Consider the following 14,512-nt stretch of genomic DNA (forward strand, 5'->3'; position numbering starts at 1 on the left):
AGCTTTCTCATCCTGCATTTCTTTATGAGCTTCTCTCTGCTATTTCTGCGAGAAGACCACAATTAATATCACAGCAAGAGTGCTTGATAAATACAATTGAAGTCAGAATTATTAGCCCCCCTGAATTATTAGCACCCCTGTTTATTTTTTTTCCCCAATTTCAATTTCCAGTGAGGATTTTTTTCAGCACATTTCTAAACAGAATAGTTTGAATAACTCATTTCTAGTAACTGATTTATTTTATCTTTGTCGTGATGACAGTAAATTATATTTTACTAGATGTTTTTAAGACACTTCTATACAGTTTAAAGGCACATTTAAAGGCTTAACTAGGTTAATTAGATTAACTAGATTAGATTAGATTCAACTTTATTGTCATTACACATGTACAAGTACAAGGCAACGAAATGCAGTTTAGGTCTAACCAGCAGTGCAATAGCAGCAAGTGCAGGATACAGATAGAAGTTATAGAGTGCAGTTATAGAAAAACTATGGGGATATTTACAGATGGATGTACTATGAACATAACACTAAAATAAACAATCATTCTGGTAAATGGAATAGTATTTATTAGAATTTGCTATGAGCTTTGTCCACAATTGCATTGGTGTTTTACTCAAGCTCCAAAAGCTGTTTTTGAAAGTAAGCAGTATTATTTAAATGTTTCTGTGTCGTTGTGCAGGTGTGGGACTATGAGGCTGGTGATTTTGAGCGAACCCTGAAGGGTCACACTGACTCGGTGCAGGACATCTCCTTTGACCAGACTGGAAAGCTGCTGGCTTCTTGCTCCGCTGACATGACCATCAAACTCTGGGATTTCCAGGGCTTTGAGTGCATCAGGACCATGCACGGTACGCATTTTCGACAACATTATTAACATTCATTAAATCTACTTTGGAGAAGAATTGGCCTTTGACCCAGAATTGGCTGTAGCCACCTCCAATATAGGCTTAAAGCTTACTGGGATCCTTATTAGTGCACTGGACAATCCTCTCTCTGGATTCTCAGTCAGGACCTGTCGCTCTGGGGGAGGGTAAAGGTTTGTTTGGGGCAGGATTAAGCAGCCTGCCAGCTTTATCTCTCAAATAACAAAGGTGCTGCTTTTAATCATATCTCAAAAGTCCCGTCCTTTGTCAGCCAGTAACTAACAGGAGACCCTTAGTTTTTAGTTTTTCATTGAATGGTTTTGCTATAGGAGCTGTTTATACCTGATATTAACATGCAGTTTCAGTGATCTGATCCCCATTTTCACTTTGTGTTCAAATACGTCTGTCGTGACCACTTATGTTTGGATTCACTCTTATTACGTCATGCTTTACATCATTTTCGTTGGAAGGCTTAGTGCAATGTGCGATTAATATTGAATGAACAAACTTGACTTACATGACTTGCGAGCAAAGCTGGAAAGCAAGTGAATCAAAATGATGCAGATGGCAGCTATAATCATTTAGTGTTATGTGTGAAGTATGACTACCTTGTTTTGGTGCACTTTCTCACTGCATGCCTCATCAGATGTTAGATTGACAAATAGATGGAGTGTAATTTCTGTTTGCATTAAGTGCACTGGTCTAATGCGTTTTCAAATACCTCCTGGCAGTGGTTGCAAATGAACAAGCTCAAAGCATTTCTAGTCTCTTTCACACCTTCATGTATTGCTGTCTACTTGTGGTTGGATTGATAAGAATGCTGGTTCAGAAGAATATAAGGATGTGAGTTTCAGCAGGTCATGAAACTTAAAAAAAAAAAAAAAAAAAAAAAAAAAAAGTCATACAATAGTCAGGCATAGTTTGCACAGCTCATACTTGATCTTTAGTGGGTCACTTTTGTGATTTAGTATGAATATTTTCATACTGTCAAATGGTTAATCGCATCCAAGATAAAAGTTTGTATTTACATAATATATACAGTCAGGTCCATAAATATTGGGACTTTAACACAATTGTAACGTTTTGGCTCTGTACACCAACACAGTAGATTTGAAATGAAGCAAATAAGATGCAATTTAACTGCAGAGTGTCCGCTTTAATTTGAGGGTATTTACATCCAAATCAGGTGAACGCTGTAGGAGTTACAACAGTTTGCATATGTGCTTCCCTCTTGTTAAGGGACCAAAAGTAACTGGAAAGAATAATAATCATAGATCAAACTTTCACTTTTAAATACTTGGTTGCAAATCTTGCAATAACAGCCTGAAGTCTGGAACGGATAGACATCACCAGACGCTGGGTTTCATTCCTGATGATGCTCTGCCAGGCCTCTACACTAACCGTCTTCATTTCTTGCTTGTTCTTGGGGCATTTTCCCTTCAGTTTTGTCTTCAGCAAGTGAAATGCTTGCTCAATCGGATTCAGGTCTGGCGATTGACTAAGCTATTGAAAAACATTCCACTTCTTTCCCTTTAGAAACTCTTTGGTCGCTTTTGCAATATGCTTTGTCATTCTCCATCTGCTCAGTGAAGGGTCGTCCAATGAGTTCTGAAGCATTTGGCTTAATATGAGCAGATATTACTGCCTGAAACACTTCAGATTTCAACCTGCTGCTCTTGTTAGCGGTCACATCATCAGTAAATACAAGAGAACCAGTTCCATTGGCAGGCAAATTTGCCCACACCATGACACTACTACCCCCATGCTTCACTGCTTAGGATCATGACCAGTTACTTTACATCCCCATATTCTTCCCATCACTCTGGTATAATATTTTGAGGGTCTGCAATGGTTTACATCGTGTCGTGAACCCTCTGTATTCACTCTGGTGAAGTCATCTCTTGATTGTTTACTTTGACACGCATATACCTACCTTCTGGAGAGTGTTCTTGATCTACACCAACTGTTGTGAAGGGTGTTTTCTTCACCAGGGAAAGAATTCTTTAGTCGTCCACCACAGTTGTTTTCCATAGTCTTTCAGGTCTTTTGGTGTTGTTAAGTTCACTGGTGCATTCTTTCTTTTTAAGAACGTTCCAAACAGTTGTGTTGGCCACACCTAATGTTTTTGCTGTCTCTCTTATTGTGTTTTTAGCCTAATGATGGCTTGCTTCACTGATAGTGACCGCTTTTTGGATCTCGTCTTGAGAGTTGACGGCAACAGATTCCAAATGCAAATAGCACACTTGAAATTAACTCTGGAACGTTTATCTGCTCATTGTAATTGAGATGATGAGGGAATAACACACATCTGGCCATGGAACAGCTGTGAAGCCAATTGTCCCTGTTCTGCCCTCACTCCGGCGTCTCTCTTGTCAAAGTTAGACAGACAGATAAACTCTTTCCGACACGTGAGATTTTGGGAGAATGCTGCTTTATTCCATGCCACATTGAGTATGTTGAAACAGAGTGAAACTATGTAAAAAGATGTACATAAAATGAGCTATAGTTTTCTATGTACATAGCAATAATATCTGAGATAGAATATAAATACAAACAGATAATAAACTGTTGGGTGTTCTTTTTAAATGAGGCAATTAAATGATTCTAACTGTTAGAATGTTTCTATGGCAACAACAATTTAAAAGAAGCTAAATGACTAGGCATTAACTTATGGATTCTAAATACGAATATTTAGTAGATGATCCAGCACAGTCCCATTACTTTTGGTCCCTTAACAAGTGGGAGGCAAATATGTCAAATTATATCAAATTAAAGCTGACAGTCTGCAGTTAAAGCACACATTGTTACTTTCATTTTAAACGCACTGTGTTGGTGTAGAGAGCCAAAAATGTTGTTATTGTGTTGATGCCCCAATATTTTTGGACCTGACTGTACATGTGTACTGCGTATGTATTTTCTATAAACACACATTCTGTAAATAAAATGCAAAAATATATTTATATAATATTTCTGTATGATTTTATATTATCTGTAAATATTTATCTATAAATATAAACAAGTCATGCATATATATATATATATATATATATATATATACATACAAAAACACACACACAAAAACGTATAGTATGCACAAATCTATTTTGCAAATATGAACTTTTATTTTCAATCATGATTTTTAATCCCGATTAACTGTTTGACAACAGACCACCTCTTCAGCTGGGCCTTGGTATGTTTGTTAGTGTGACTGCTGTGTTCACACCTGCCCAATAGATCCACACCATAGGAGGAAAATTAACCTGAGTTTAATTCAATCAAACCAGACAAGACAGCTGTCAATAATACACCCTCTCCCTCTCATACATATTATGGATAAACTTCCGACCTCCAAAAACAGTGCTCATGTTACCCATATGAACGGAAATCTGATGTGACGCAAGCACCCAAACATGCTTGTAAAATGTGAAAAGTGTGACTGCATGCTTATTACTTATTCATTCTTTTCATAACAGGACACGATCACAATGTGTCGTCAGTTGCCATCATGCCTAACGGTGACCACATAGTGTCTGCTTCCAGGGATAAGACGATGAAGATGTGGGAAGTGGCCACTGGGTGAGTAACACTGGCCAAATAATTCCTTTTAACAAGCTCTGAATGTTTGCATTTGTAAAGAAAGCAGACAAACAGTCCAAAGCTATACAAATTGATGTGTGAATGTATAATGATCGTCTCCGTCTTGCCTCAGTTACTGCGTGAAGACGTTCACAGGTCACAGAGAGTGGGTTCGTATGGTCCGGCCCAATCAAGACGGCACGCTGTTGGCCAGCTGCTCCAATGACCAGACGGTGCGCGTGTGGGTCGTGGCCACCAAAGAGTGCAAGGCGGAGCTGAGGGAGCACGAGCATGTGGTGGAGTGTATCTCCTGGGCCCCTGAGAGCGCACATCCTACTATATCCGAGGCCACAGGCTCTGAGGTACATTTACAGGATGATTTTTGTCTCCTCCCATCATTCCCAGTTGTTTAATACCATCTTGTGTTGCAGAACAAGAAGAGTGGAAAGCCTGGGCCATTCCTGTTATCTGGATCCAGAGACAAGACCATTAAAATGTGGGACATCAGTACTGGCATGTGCCTTATGACACTGGTGAGTGGAGCTGTACTTCTCCCAGCTGCATTGTATTATATACAGTAGGGCTGCTCGATTATGGGAAAAACCATAATCACGATTATTTTGGTCATAATTGTAATCACGATCATTCAAAACGAATATTAGTTGAAGTTAAAATTATTCGTCCTCCTGTAAATTTATTTTTATATATAAATATTTCCCAAATGATGTATAACCGAGGTTTTTTTTGTTTTTTTTTTTACAGTATTTCCTATATTATTTTTATTCTTCTGGAGAAAGTCTTATTTGTTTTATTTCAGCTAGAATAAAAGCAGGTTTGAATATTTTTAAACCTATTTTAATAGCTCAATATTATTAGCCCCTTTAAGCAATATATGTTTGATTGTGTGCAGAAGAAACTACTGATATACAATGACCTGTTCTGCAATGATCATCTACAATGATCTGTTTACCCAAATTACTAGTATCTTGAAGAATATCAAGTAAAATATAATGTGCTGTCATCATAGCAAAGATAAAAGTAATCAGTTTTTAGAAATGAGTTATTAAATCTGTTGTTTAAACTGTGCTTAAAGCATCTTCACTGTATTTTTGATTTTATTATTGATTAATAATAAAAACAGTCGGCAGCAGCAGGAATACCGCACGCTGTCACTTTAAGAATAGTTCGGCTCTGATATGGTTTCTCTTTCATGTGTCTTTTGATTCTCAACTTGTTAGTTTATTACACAAATGAGGGTTAATATGAATAATCAATAAACACCGCACTCTGACACAAATGTGCATATATTTGACCATTAAAGCGCTCGCATTAAGACCGTGTTAGATGTGTGTGTGCTCTGCTGTCCGAGGCTAAGCGCGGCGCGCACACACACAACAGCACGCGCTCTTTTGTGCTTTTAAAATTATGGTTGATGCGCATCCCGTGCAGCAAAAGTTACATTACAGCACATGCTTTTAGTCATTTTCACGTGGAACTGAGCTTTGCAGAGGCAAAGAGTTTTCACACGTGTACAACTGGAAAGGGGGCGGTACGTGATGGAATAATCGTTTATCTCGATTAATGGTTTTTCATAATCGTTAAAAGCAAAAATCGAAATCGGATTTTCGATTAATTGCACAGCCCTACTATAGTCACACTATTCAGAAAGAATTCTGATAAACTGTTTTCTGCCCATTACAGTTTTTACATTAAGTGGAATTATAAAGGAAGCACATAAATCATCAACATTACTTTTTTTTTTTACGTCGACCTATTGAGCTATTTTAGTGCATAAATTGTAATTGTTAAATCAATTTTAAGTCATATTTGATAAGTTAAAAGTTTCCTTGTATGCGTATATCAACTTTCTATCTCAGAATTATGACTGTCCATTTCTACTTCTCATTTAGTTAGTGTCTAGTGATTGTGGCATTAGTGGAAAAAATAATTTGTGAATTCTAAAAAAAAAAAAACTTGATGGCTTTAAAAATATATATATATTTCTGATGTCTTTTTCTAAATCAGGACATTGGCTCCCATACATCATTCAGCGACCGTTTAAACAGTAGTGTGTTAGATTGTTACATTGTTATTATGCTGCTAAGTTCATTTTTACATTTTTAAGTTTTGTTTACAATTAAATTCAGTCAGATGATTAGTTAAAGAGGAGACAAATATAGCCTGATTATGATATTAATGATAAACATCTGTTTAAAAATCTTTAAAGTGCTCATCACAACTGATAATGGCAGAGAAGTGCTTTGTTGGATTTGTGTTTAGTATTTTTTTTTTCTTCAGCCAATAAATATATAAAAAATGGCATCCAATCAAAATTAACAGAACAATTATATCCTTTGGTATGGAGGATAATAAAATTACAGTTTTTTTATTAATGAATATAGTGATTATTTTAACTAGGGGTTGCACAGACTAGTCTACTGGTCATTTTTAATACTCTGCTGTGATACTTTTTTGCTGTGATCCCGTAGTTCCTGAACTACACGGCAGTTTTACACAGTTAGGTGGTTCACTGAATGAAACTGCCCTTTAACATTTTTAAAATGAATGAATGAATGTATGAAATAATCTCACTCGAGCCAGATGCTAGCTCGTTTGAATGCAACCTTGGGAAAGTAATGTGTTTGCCTGTTGTCCTCATCGAAACACCTTGACATGAATTGGTGTGCTAAGGACGTATGCATAACTTCTGCACTAAAATATCTGTTATTGTTACATTCCTAGTAGTACTTGCAGTGATCAATGTGTTGACTGCATTGATTTAACAGTAAAATTAGCCTGGTCGCTAATGTTGCATTATTAACTAAATGAAATTGTTGGCAATTTGTTTTGCACTAAAATTAGTCATTGGTAATGTTGCACTGTTTTTGCAGTGTGTTGTGAGCTGTCAAACAGCATGTGTACATATTTCCTGCAAGTAAATCGCAATTTGTGGTGTGTGGCAAAACATTCGCATCTTGTGTTATTTTTGACGACATCACCAGTGACGAGTGGACAGTGACTCAACTTTGCAAACATAACTAAATCTAAAATCGTTCAACCCCTAGTTCTAGCAGACCATCAATGTAATATCAAATTGCTTGATATTTAGTACCAGCACAATATGTTTTATGTTGCATTTGAACCTTATAAACTGGCTGATTGGAGTACATTTCATCTTTTTCTTCTCTGGGCTCTCAGGTTGGCCATGATAACTGGGTGCGTGGAGTGCTGTTTCATCCGGGCGGGAGGTTTGTGGTGAGCTGTGCTGATGACAAGACCCTTCGTATCTGGGACTATAAGAACAAGCGCTGCATGAAGACCCTCAGTGCCCATGAACACTTTGTTACCTCTTTGGGTAAGACAGCGATAGCAGATTTTCCTCTGATGACTCCTCTTATTGAAACTTTGAACAATAGGCTACTCTTGCACTTCATCCATTATTTTGGGCATCTCATCTTCCCATTCTGCAAAGCCCACTCTGCTTTTTCGCTGATCCACTGCCATGTCCCACTACATCCACACCCGCAACCGACCCACAATTAATCATAATGTATTTCTTTATTACCCGCAGCGCCCGCGGATATAATATATCTGCGCATCACTAATCTAGAAAGTTGTAAACCTATGTGTTGAGATAGCTGCCTTTCTAACCTCATTGACAAACAGGAGGGCAGGGTACAAATGGTGACACAAGGGTAAAAACAGACACCAATAAAATTCAAACAACATGCTGTAAATAACATGAGGATGAACAATATCAACAAACCGGGATATCAAAACTATTGATAATACTAGCAAAAGCACAATTGCAAACCATCAAAGCCAGCCAAAAGACTAGCTGCATGTATGTATGAATGTATGTAGGGTCGTCCCAAATGTAACACTAATGTTTTTTTTTTTTCTTTTAACCATTTCCCAGATAATGTTTGACGGTTGCCAAATTAGTGAAATAAATGACCAAACTACTAAATAATACCTGCCATAAGTATAACCGCATTCACCATTGGGAGGCACTATAATCACTCTTGTAGGAGAATACAGCTTTCACAATCCAAAATAAATAAAGTAATCCAACATGAGCGCCTGAGTGCTTCGCCCCTTCCACTACATGAGCAAAGCAGCTATCGTTGAGTGTGTGAAGTGTCCTCTAACATTACACACTTAATTTTACTGACTGAATAAGTGAATCATCCCGAGTATTTAAAGTGCACTTATTATTTTTGGAGTGTTCAGTATGAATGCACTACTTACATTATTTATACTACAAAATGGCGTAGAATAGTGTTAAAGGGCCATGAAACCCCCTCGTTTCAGCAGGGTGTTTTCACACCTCTACTTTGGAAAAAGTCAGAAAAGTGGGCGTGTCCAGCTCTGTTTAGGGGGGAGTGTCAGAGGAACTAAAGTGGGATGGTGTGGGAGTGTCTATTTGTGCACGCGCGAGTTTCAGAGTCAAAATACACACCCACACAGACAGGAGAAAGTGATGGTGTTTAACCTACATGGACATCTGTAGTCGAATTATTTGCCAAATTATTAAATGTTGGACTTTAACTGCAGTTTGGCTCTTTCATTCAGGGAATTCATTCATGCCCCTCGCGACAAACGAGATATTTGATTCGAGGAACTGCTGCAAGCGTGTATTTTTCATGCAATGTTTGATACCGCACGGCGAATGAGAGAAAAAAAAACTCTGCATTTCCCGGAAACTTAGATGCACACGGCAGGTAGTGTCAGAAAGCCGCGTGTGTTATTCCAGTCACAAAATGCGGTGCTAACATTTCTGCACTCAGTGCAATAGTTAACTTAATTCGATATGAACAAACTGAATAAACAAAGAGCACTGGTCGCTCACTTACCAAATCTGTAGAGACAGGACAATCACCAGCAACTAGAGCCGCGTCTTTATTAAGAGAAGACTACAAGCGAATCCAGATTTCAGCGTTTGCAGATGAGAACAGCTCTCAGGTAAACAATAATCCTCCTTAGACACGTAAGTTATTGTTGTCGCGCGTCGCGTACACTGTTAATCCACACGTGAGTCTGAGCTCTCACAGAGAGAAAATGAAAACAAAACTTAACTGCAGCAAACTATAAAAGCAACACTTCACGCTTGTTTTGCCAACACAACGTGGCGTCTTTGTGGTGTAAACACGGTGACAATAATGAATATTAATGAAGTTGCACAATAGAGCGCGCTGATTGGTTTGACCCAAGCTTTACTCATGCATTAATGCATCACACTGTAAGACGTAATAAGACTCACTCAGGCACAGATGCCCAGTCTGCACGCTGGAATACATGCTATTATGTCATGGCCATGACACAGCTTCAAAAATTCGTTTCAAACAGGAAGTGCAAATTTGCTTGAAATAACGCAAAAACAACCAATTTACACTTTTTAGTGAAATATAGGTGTCCTAATAGTGTTTTTAGCAGTGTGGGTCACATATACAACTGTCAACAGCTCAAAAAAATGTGTTTTGGTGTTTCGTGACTCTTTAAGTATGTGATTTGGGAAGCACCATTTGTATGAAAATCTAATTCAACTTCACCTTTCTTCCACAGATTTCCACAAGACTTCTCCTTACGTGGTAACAGGAAGTGTAGATCAAACGGTCAAAGTGTGGGAATGTCGCTGATCGCCACAGGATCCGCCCCTTCCCTTCGGCCAATCCCACGCCTGCTCTTCAGGACGCACTCATTCCCACCTCATCCAGCTCTCTTCTAATAACTATTGTCCTTTTATGTAAATTACTCTGGATGTAGTTTGAGCTTATTAAATGTTACACAAGACACTCACAAGGAGAAAAAAAGAAACGAGTAAATAAGTATTCTTGCATGGTGAATCTGAAAACTTGTATACTGTAAAAAAGAATTTTTTTTTTTTTTTTTGCTTCTCGTCATCTAAAAGTACGGTAGAGAAGCAGAGCACAGGCGCTGCTCTAGCCTCAAGCGTTTCTGAACAGAAGGCAGAATGATGCTGTTTGGGGAATTCGGCAGACAGGCGCTCCAAACCGTTCGTGCTTCTTTTCGTTTGACGTTCGTCGCTTTCTGCTTTATCGAGAAGACATTTAAACTGACTGAAGACGAACAGCTTCACGTGTCTGTTCTGTCATTTAACGCTATGAATGTTCTCTCTTTTACACACAGATTCTCGTATCCGTCACTTTAAGAAGCGGTAAATACATCTTCAGAAGCATTCTCATCCATGAAGACCTTTAAACTGAAGCTGTTTTAGCAAATCAAAAACATTATCGCATCCGAAAGGAATCGCATGGATCAGTAAAGTGCACTTGTCCCTGGAGGAAATAGTGTTTCACGCAGGGTTTACCTTGGTTTTTTTTTGTTTGTTTGTTTGTTTTTGTACAGAAAATCCAATTCTGACACTTTCCGTTGCCGCATATTGGTAATGGAGGATCTCAACATACTTTATTTACTGACAGAGGGCAAGAGAAGTGCCATTTTGTTTGTTTTTTCTCATTCTTAAGTGCACACATTGTCACCACTGCGTTCAACTTTCGGGACAAACACAGCTCTATTTGATTTAGCTCCTCTACTACAGTATATTTCCCAGCTTTCACTCTTGACTGCCCCTCACCACTCGCTCATACACTTCCATCTTTCATTGCTTCTTGATTCAGCTGCTTGCCTGCGCGTTTGTGAAGAGTTCAGGAGACCTCCTTCAGGCTCATTTAGTCAGTCTCTCTTGAACATTGTGGACGAAACCTCTACAGTAGATGGACGTGCAATATCTATAGGCTGCTCTGTGCTCTCTGTTGAGGTGTGTGTGTGTGTGTGTGTTTTCTGTAAACACATTTATAGGACGATCAGTGGACAGGAGCAACAGTCGCGTCAGTGGTGAGTAGTTTGCTGTGCTTGCTGGTACTGTTTCCAACAGTCGAGTCGCGTATGCCCGACCACTGCCATCCCGAAGTTTGTGTGAGAGTGTATGTATGTGTGTGTGTGAGAGATTGTGTGTCTGTGAGCACACAGTGGACTCTTGACTCCAGCTATTCGCTTTTCTCTGCCTTGTCGATGTACTGAGAATCCCCCCTCTCGAGGACTACATTCTGCTTTTTGTGCTCTCACTGTTGACACACACACTCGTGCACTCGCATAAAGAAATAATTGTCCATCAGTATATCTTGATGTCATTGTTTGCAACATAATTAAAATAATAAAATATCTGTAAATATAAATCAGCTCATTTGTTGTGGTTTTCTTTGCCGTATGCAGGCGTGACCAAGTAGTGTGGTATTTTTAAATGTTTTTGAATAAATAATTTCCAAAAAGCGGGAGTGAAATAAAAATACTAATATTTGTGAAGAAGTAAAACTTAAAAAGTAGACAGAGCCACGCCATGTCACCCTGCAGCCCAAGACCGGTTACTCGCTGAGGCCAAGCAAAGCTGAGCCTGGTCAGTATCTGGATGGGAGACCACATTTAAAAACTAGGTTGCTGTTGGAAGTAGTGTTAGGGTGCTTTCACACTAGCACTTTTGGTCCGCACCCGGGTTCATAGTGTGAACGTGTCTTTTGAACTCTGGTGCGCACCCCTGAACCATACCAGAGTCCGTCTGAAAGGTGATCTGGGGTACGGTTCACTTCTGATATAAATGTATTCATTCATTCATTTTCTCGTCGGCTTAGTCCCTTTATTAATCTGGGGTCACCACAGCGGAATGAACCGGCAACTTATGCGGCAAGATTTTACACAGCGGATGCCCTTCCAGCCGCAACCCATCTCTGGGAAATATTCACACACACACACACACACACTCATATACTACGGACAATTTAGCCTACCTAATTCACCTGTACCGCATGTCTTTGGACCTGTGGGGGAAACTGGAGCACCGGGAGGAAACCCACGTGAAGGCAGGGAGAACATGCAAACTACACACAGAAACGCCAACTAAAGTTCGACCTAGCAACCTTCTTGCTGTGAGGCGACAGCACTACCTACTGCGCCACTGCCTCACCCTGATATTAGTGCAATCATACCAAATAACGGAAGTGAAGCGCCAACCGTAAAACAAACTATCGTTTTCATAATGTTTGTTTGTGTGTGTGTGTGTGCGCGCTCAGTACGCGGGACTGAGCCAGGGCAAACACAGTGATGTCTGCTTGTCTCACTGCTTGACACTGTGTGATATTTTGAATGTTCATAATATTTTTGCAGTAATTTTTCGCTATGTCCAAAACCAAGAGCTGAATGATCGCGATGTGCGGACGTCTTTCCATTTCAGCGCTTGCTTTCGTGACTGTCACCTAGCAACGGCCATAAACAAAACAGCAGATCGATGACGAAAGCGTTCCGAGATTCAGCAAGGAAAAAGACAGTGTGAACACAAACCAACTGAGGAGGTGGCAAGGGGGGGACAATCGAATTCTGGTACGGACCTGGCAATTGAACCAAGTGTGAAAGCACCCTTAGTGAGGCTGTGAGAGTCCTAATGCCCCAGTAAAGTGAAGGGGACACTACTGTCAGTGAGCACTGTCTTTTGGATGAGACGTTAAAACTGAAGTCCTGACTCTCTGTGGTCATTAAAAATCCCATGGCACTTCTTGGAGTAGGTCTGTAACCCCGGTGTCCTGGCCAAATTCCCTCCATTGGCCTTTACTGGCCTCCCATTCAACCCCATCCACTGAATTGGCGCTGTTGTCCCGTGGCTGCCGTCTTAACATCCAAGTGGATGCTGCACACTAGTGTTGGAGTGGAGAGACCCCCTTCTTGAAGCACTTTTGGTGTATGGCCATACACAAATATGCTATTTAAATAAACGCATTACGTTGCAAATACATTGAAATTAATTAAATATTTATTTTTAATTTATTTATTTTCAGATTTTCTGTTTTTATTTATTTTGATTTATTTATGGTTGTGCATTTTTGTTTTTATAGCGCTCATTTTTGTTTTAAACGATAACAGTAAGAATTTCCTTTGGCAATTAGCTGATTTTAAGGTGTATTTCTGTGTATGATTTAGTTATTTTCTTAAGTATTTATTTTAGCTAACAAAAGTTTTATAGTTTAGTCAGCTAAGATCATCTCTAGAAAGTCTAAATGGGCTTTAAATGCATCTGAAATTAGACGATATGGAAATAATTCCCTGTGAAATTGACAAATTATTCCGTTTTTTACTAATTATTAAAAATTAATTAAATAACTTGTGTATAACTTGGTGTATGTATGAACTCATTTGGTTTGCAGAAAAACAAATAAGGGGAGCCAAATAAATTTAAAAAAAATCTTTATATATTACGCTCAGAAATGGCTTTTTAAACATTTATGGCTTTTTAAATGTAAAAAAAATACAAATAAAAAAACAATTCAGGCTGCATGTGTTAAAACCTGATCCATTCAGATTAAAGCGTTATTGAAGTGAAACTGATTGTTGAGAAACATTAGTTTAGTAAAGTTTGGTGGGGGGGGGGTTAATCTCACACACTGATTATCTTCATTTGATCTGTGAAGATCACTTTGATTTTGACCTTGCATGTTTCCATGGAAACAGAGGATGAAGCTGCACGCAGAGAAAATGTCAATAATATATATGAAAATAATGCAAGCCAATAATTTAAACTTAAAAAGAATTATCACTGGTTTTCTGCCATTTTTTAGGCATCATTGGAAATCATGAAAGGTTGTAATGTTTAATGTTCCCTATACAGGTACAGACAGATGAGACCTTTGATGGGTTTTTAAATTTGGTCTGTAGTCTATTTCAGTGCACCTCACCAGACAGACAGCAGCGACTGTATCCTGGCAACTGTGTGTGTGTGTGTGTGTGTGTGTGTGTGTAGACTAAAGTCTGAGATGGACACTGTATGGAAAGGACGATGTGAGAGGGTCAAATACATTTTTCTTCCTCATCAGTATTTCTGTGTAGCTTAATTTTTTTCATCAGTATAACAATACTGATGAATAAAATAAGCCACACAGAAGTACCGATAATAAAAGGAATTATGACTACACGGAAAAGAAACCTGATAAAGAATCAGCTACATTTTTGCATATGACGTACGGATGGCTATATCTAAATACCATCGTACAGTAGATACCCTATCT

The 14,512-nt window shown here is 38.8% G+C and overlaps 1 protein-coding gene across 2 annotated transcripts in view; it reads left to right on the forward strand.

Annotated features, from left to right (window-relative positions):
* pafah1b1b (platelet-activating factor acetylhydrolase 1b, regulatory subunit 1b) overlaps positions 1 to 11,635 on the forward strand; it is a 30,262-nt gene extending 18,627 nt beyond the window's left edge. The window contains exons 6-11 of one of the 2 annotated variants that reach the window (XR_012396504.1): positions 683 to 851; positions 4,340 to 4,442; positions 4,576 to 4,804; positions 4,874 to 4,975; positions 7,641 to 8,733; positions 9,946 to 11,635. Coding sequence is in view for 1 of the 2 variants with exons in the window: in NM_201346.1 (NP_958503.1) it covers positions 683 to 851; positions 4,340 to 4,442; positions 4,576 to 4,804; positions 4,874 to 4,975; positions 7,641 to 7,797; positions 10,008 to 10,081 (834 nt within the window). In the remaining variant the exon portion in view is untranslated. 2 annotated transcript variants of the gene reach the window in all.
* Positions 11,636 to 14,512: the final 2,877 nt, after the last annotated feature.

The sequence above is a fragment of the Danio rerio genome, chromosome 21 (assembly GCF_049306965.1).
Source record: "Danio rerio strain Tuebingen ecotype United States chromosome 21, GRCz12tu, whole genome shotgun sequence".
Classification (NCBI taxonomy): domain Eukaryota; kingdom Metazoa; phylum Chordata; class Actinopteri; order Cypriniformes; family Danionidae; genus Danio; species Danio rerio.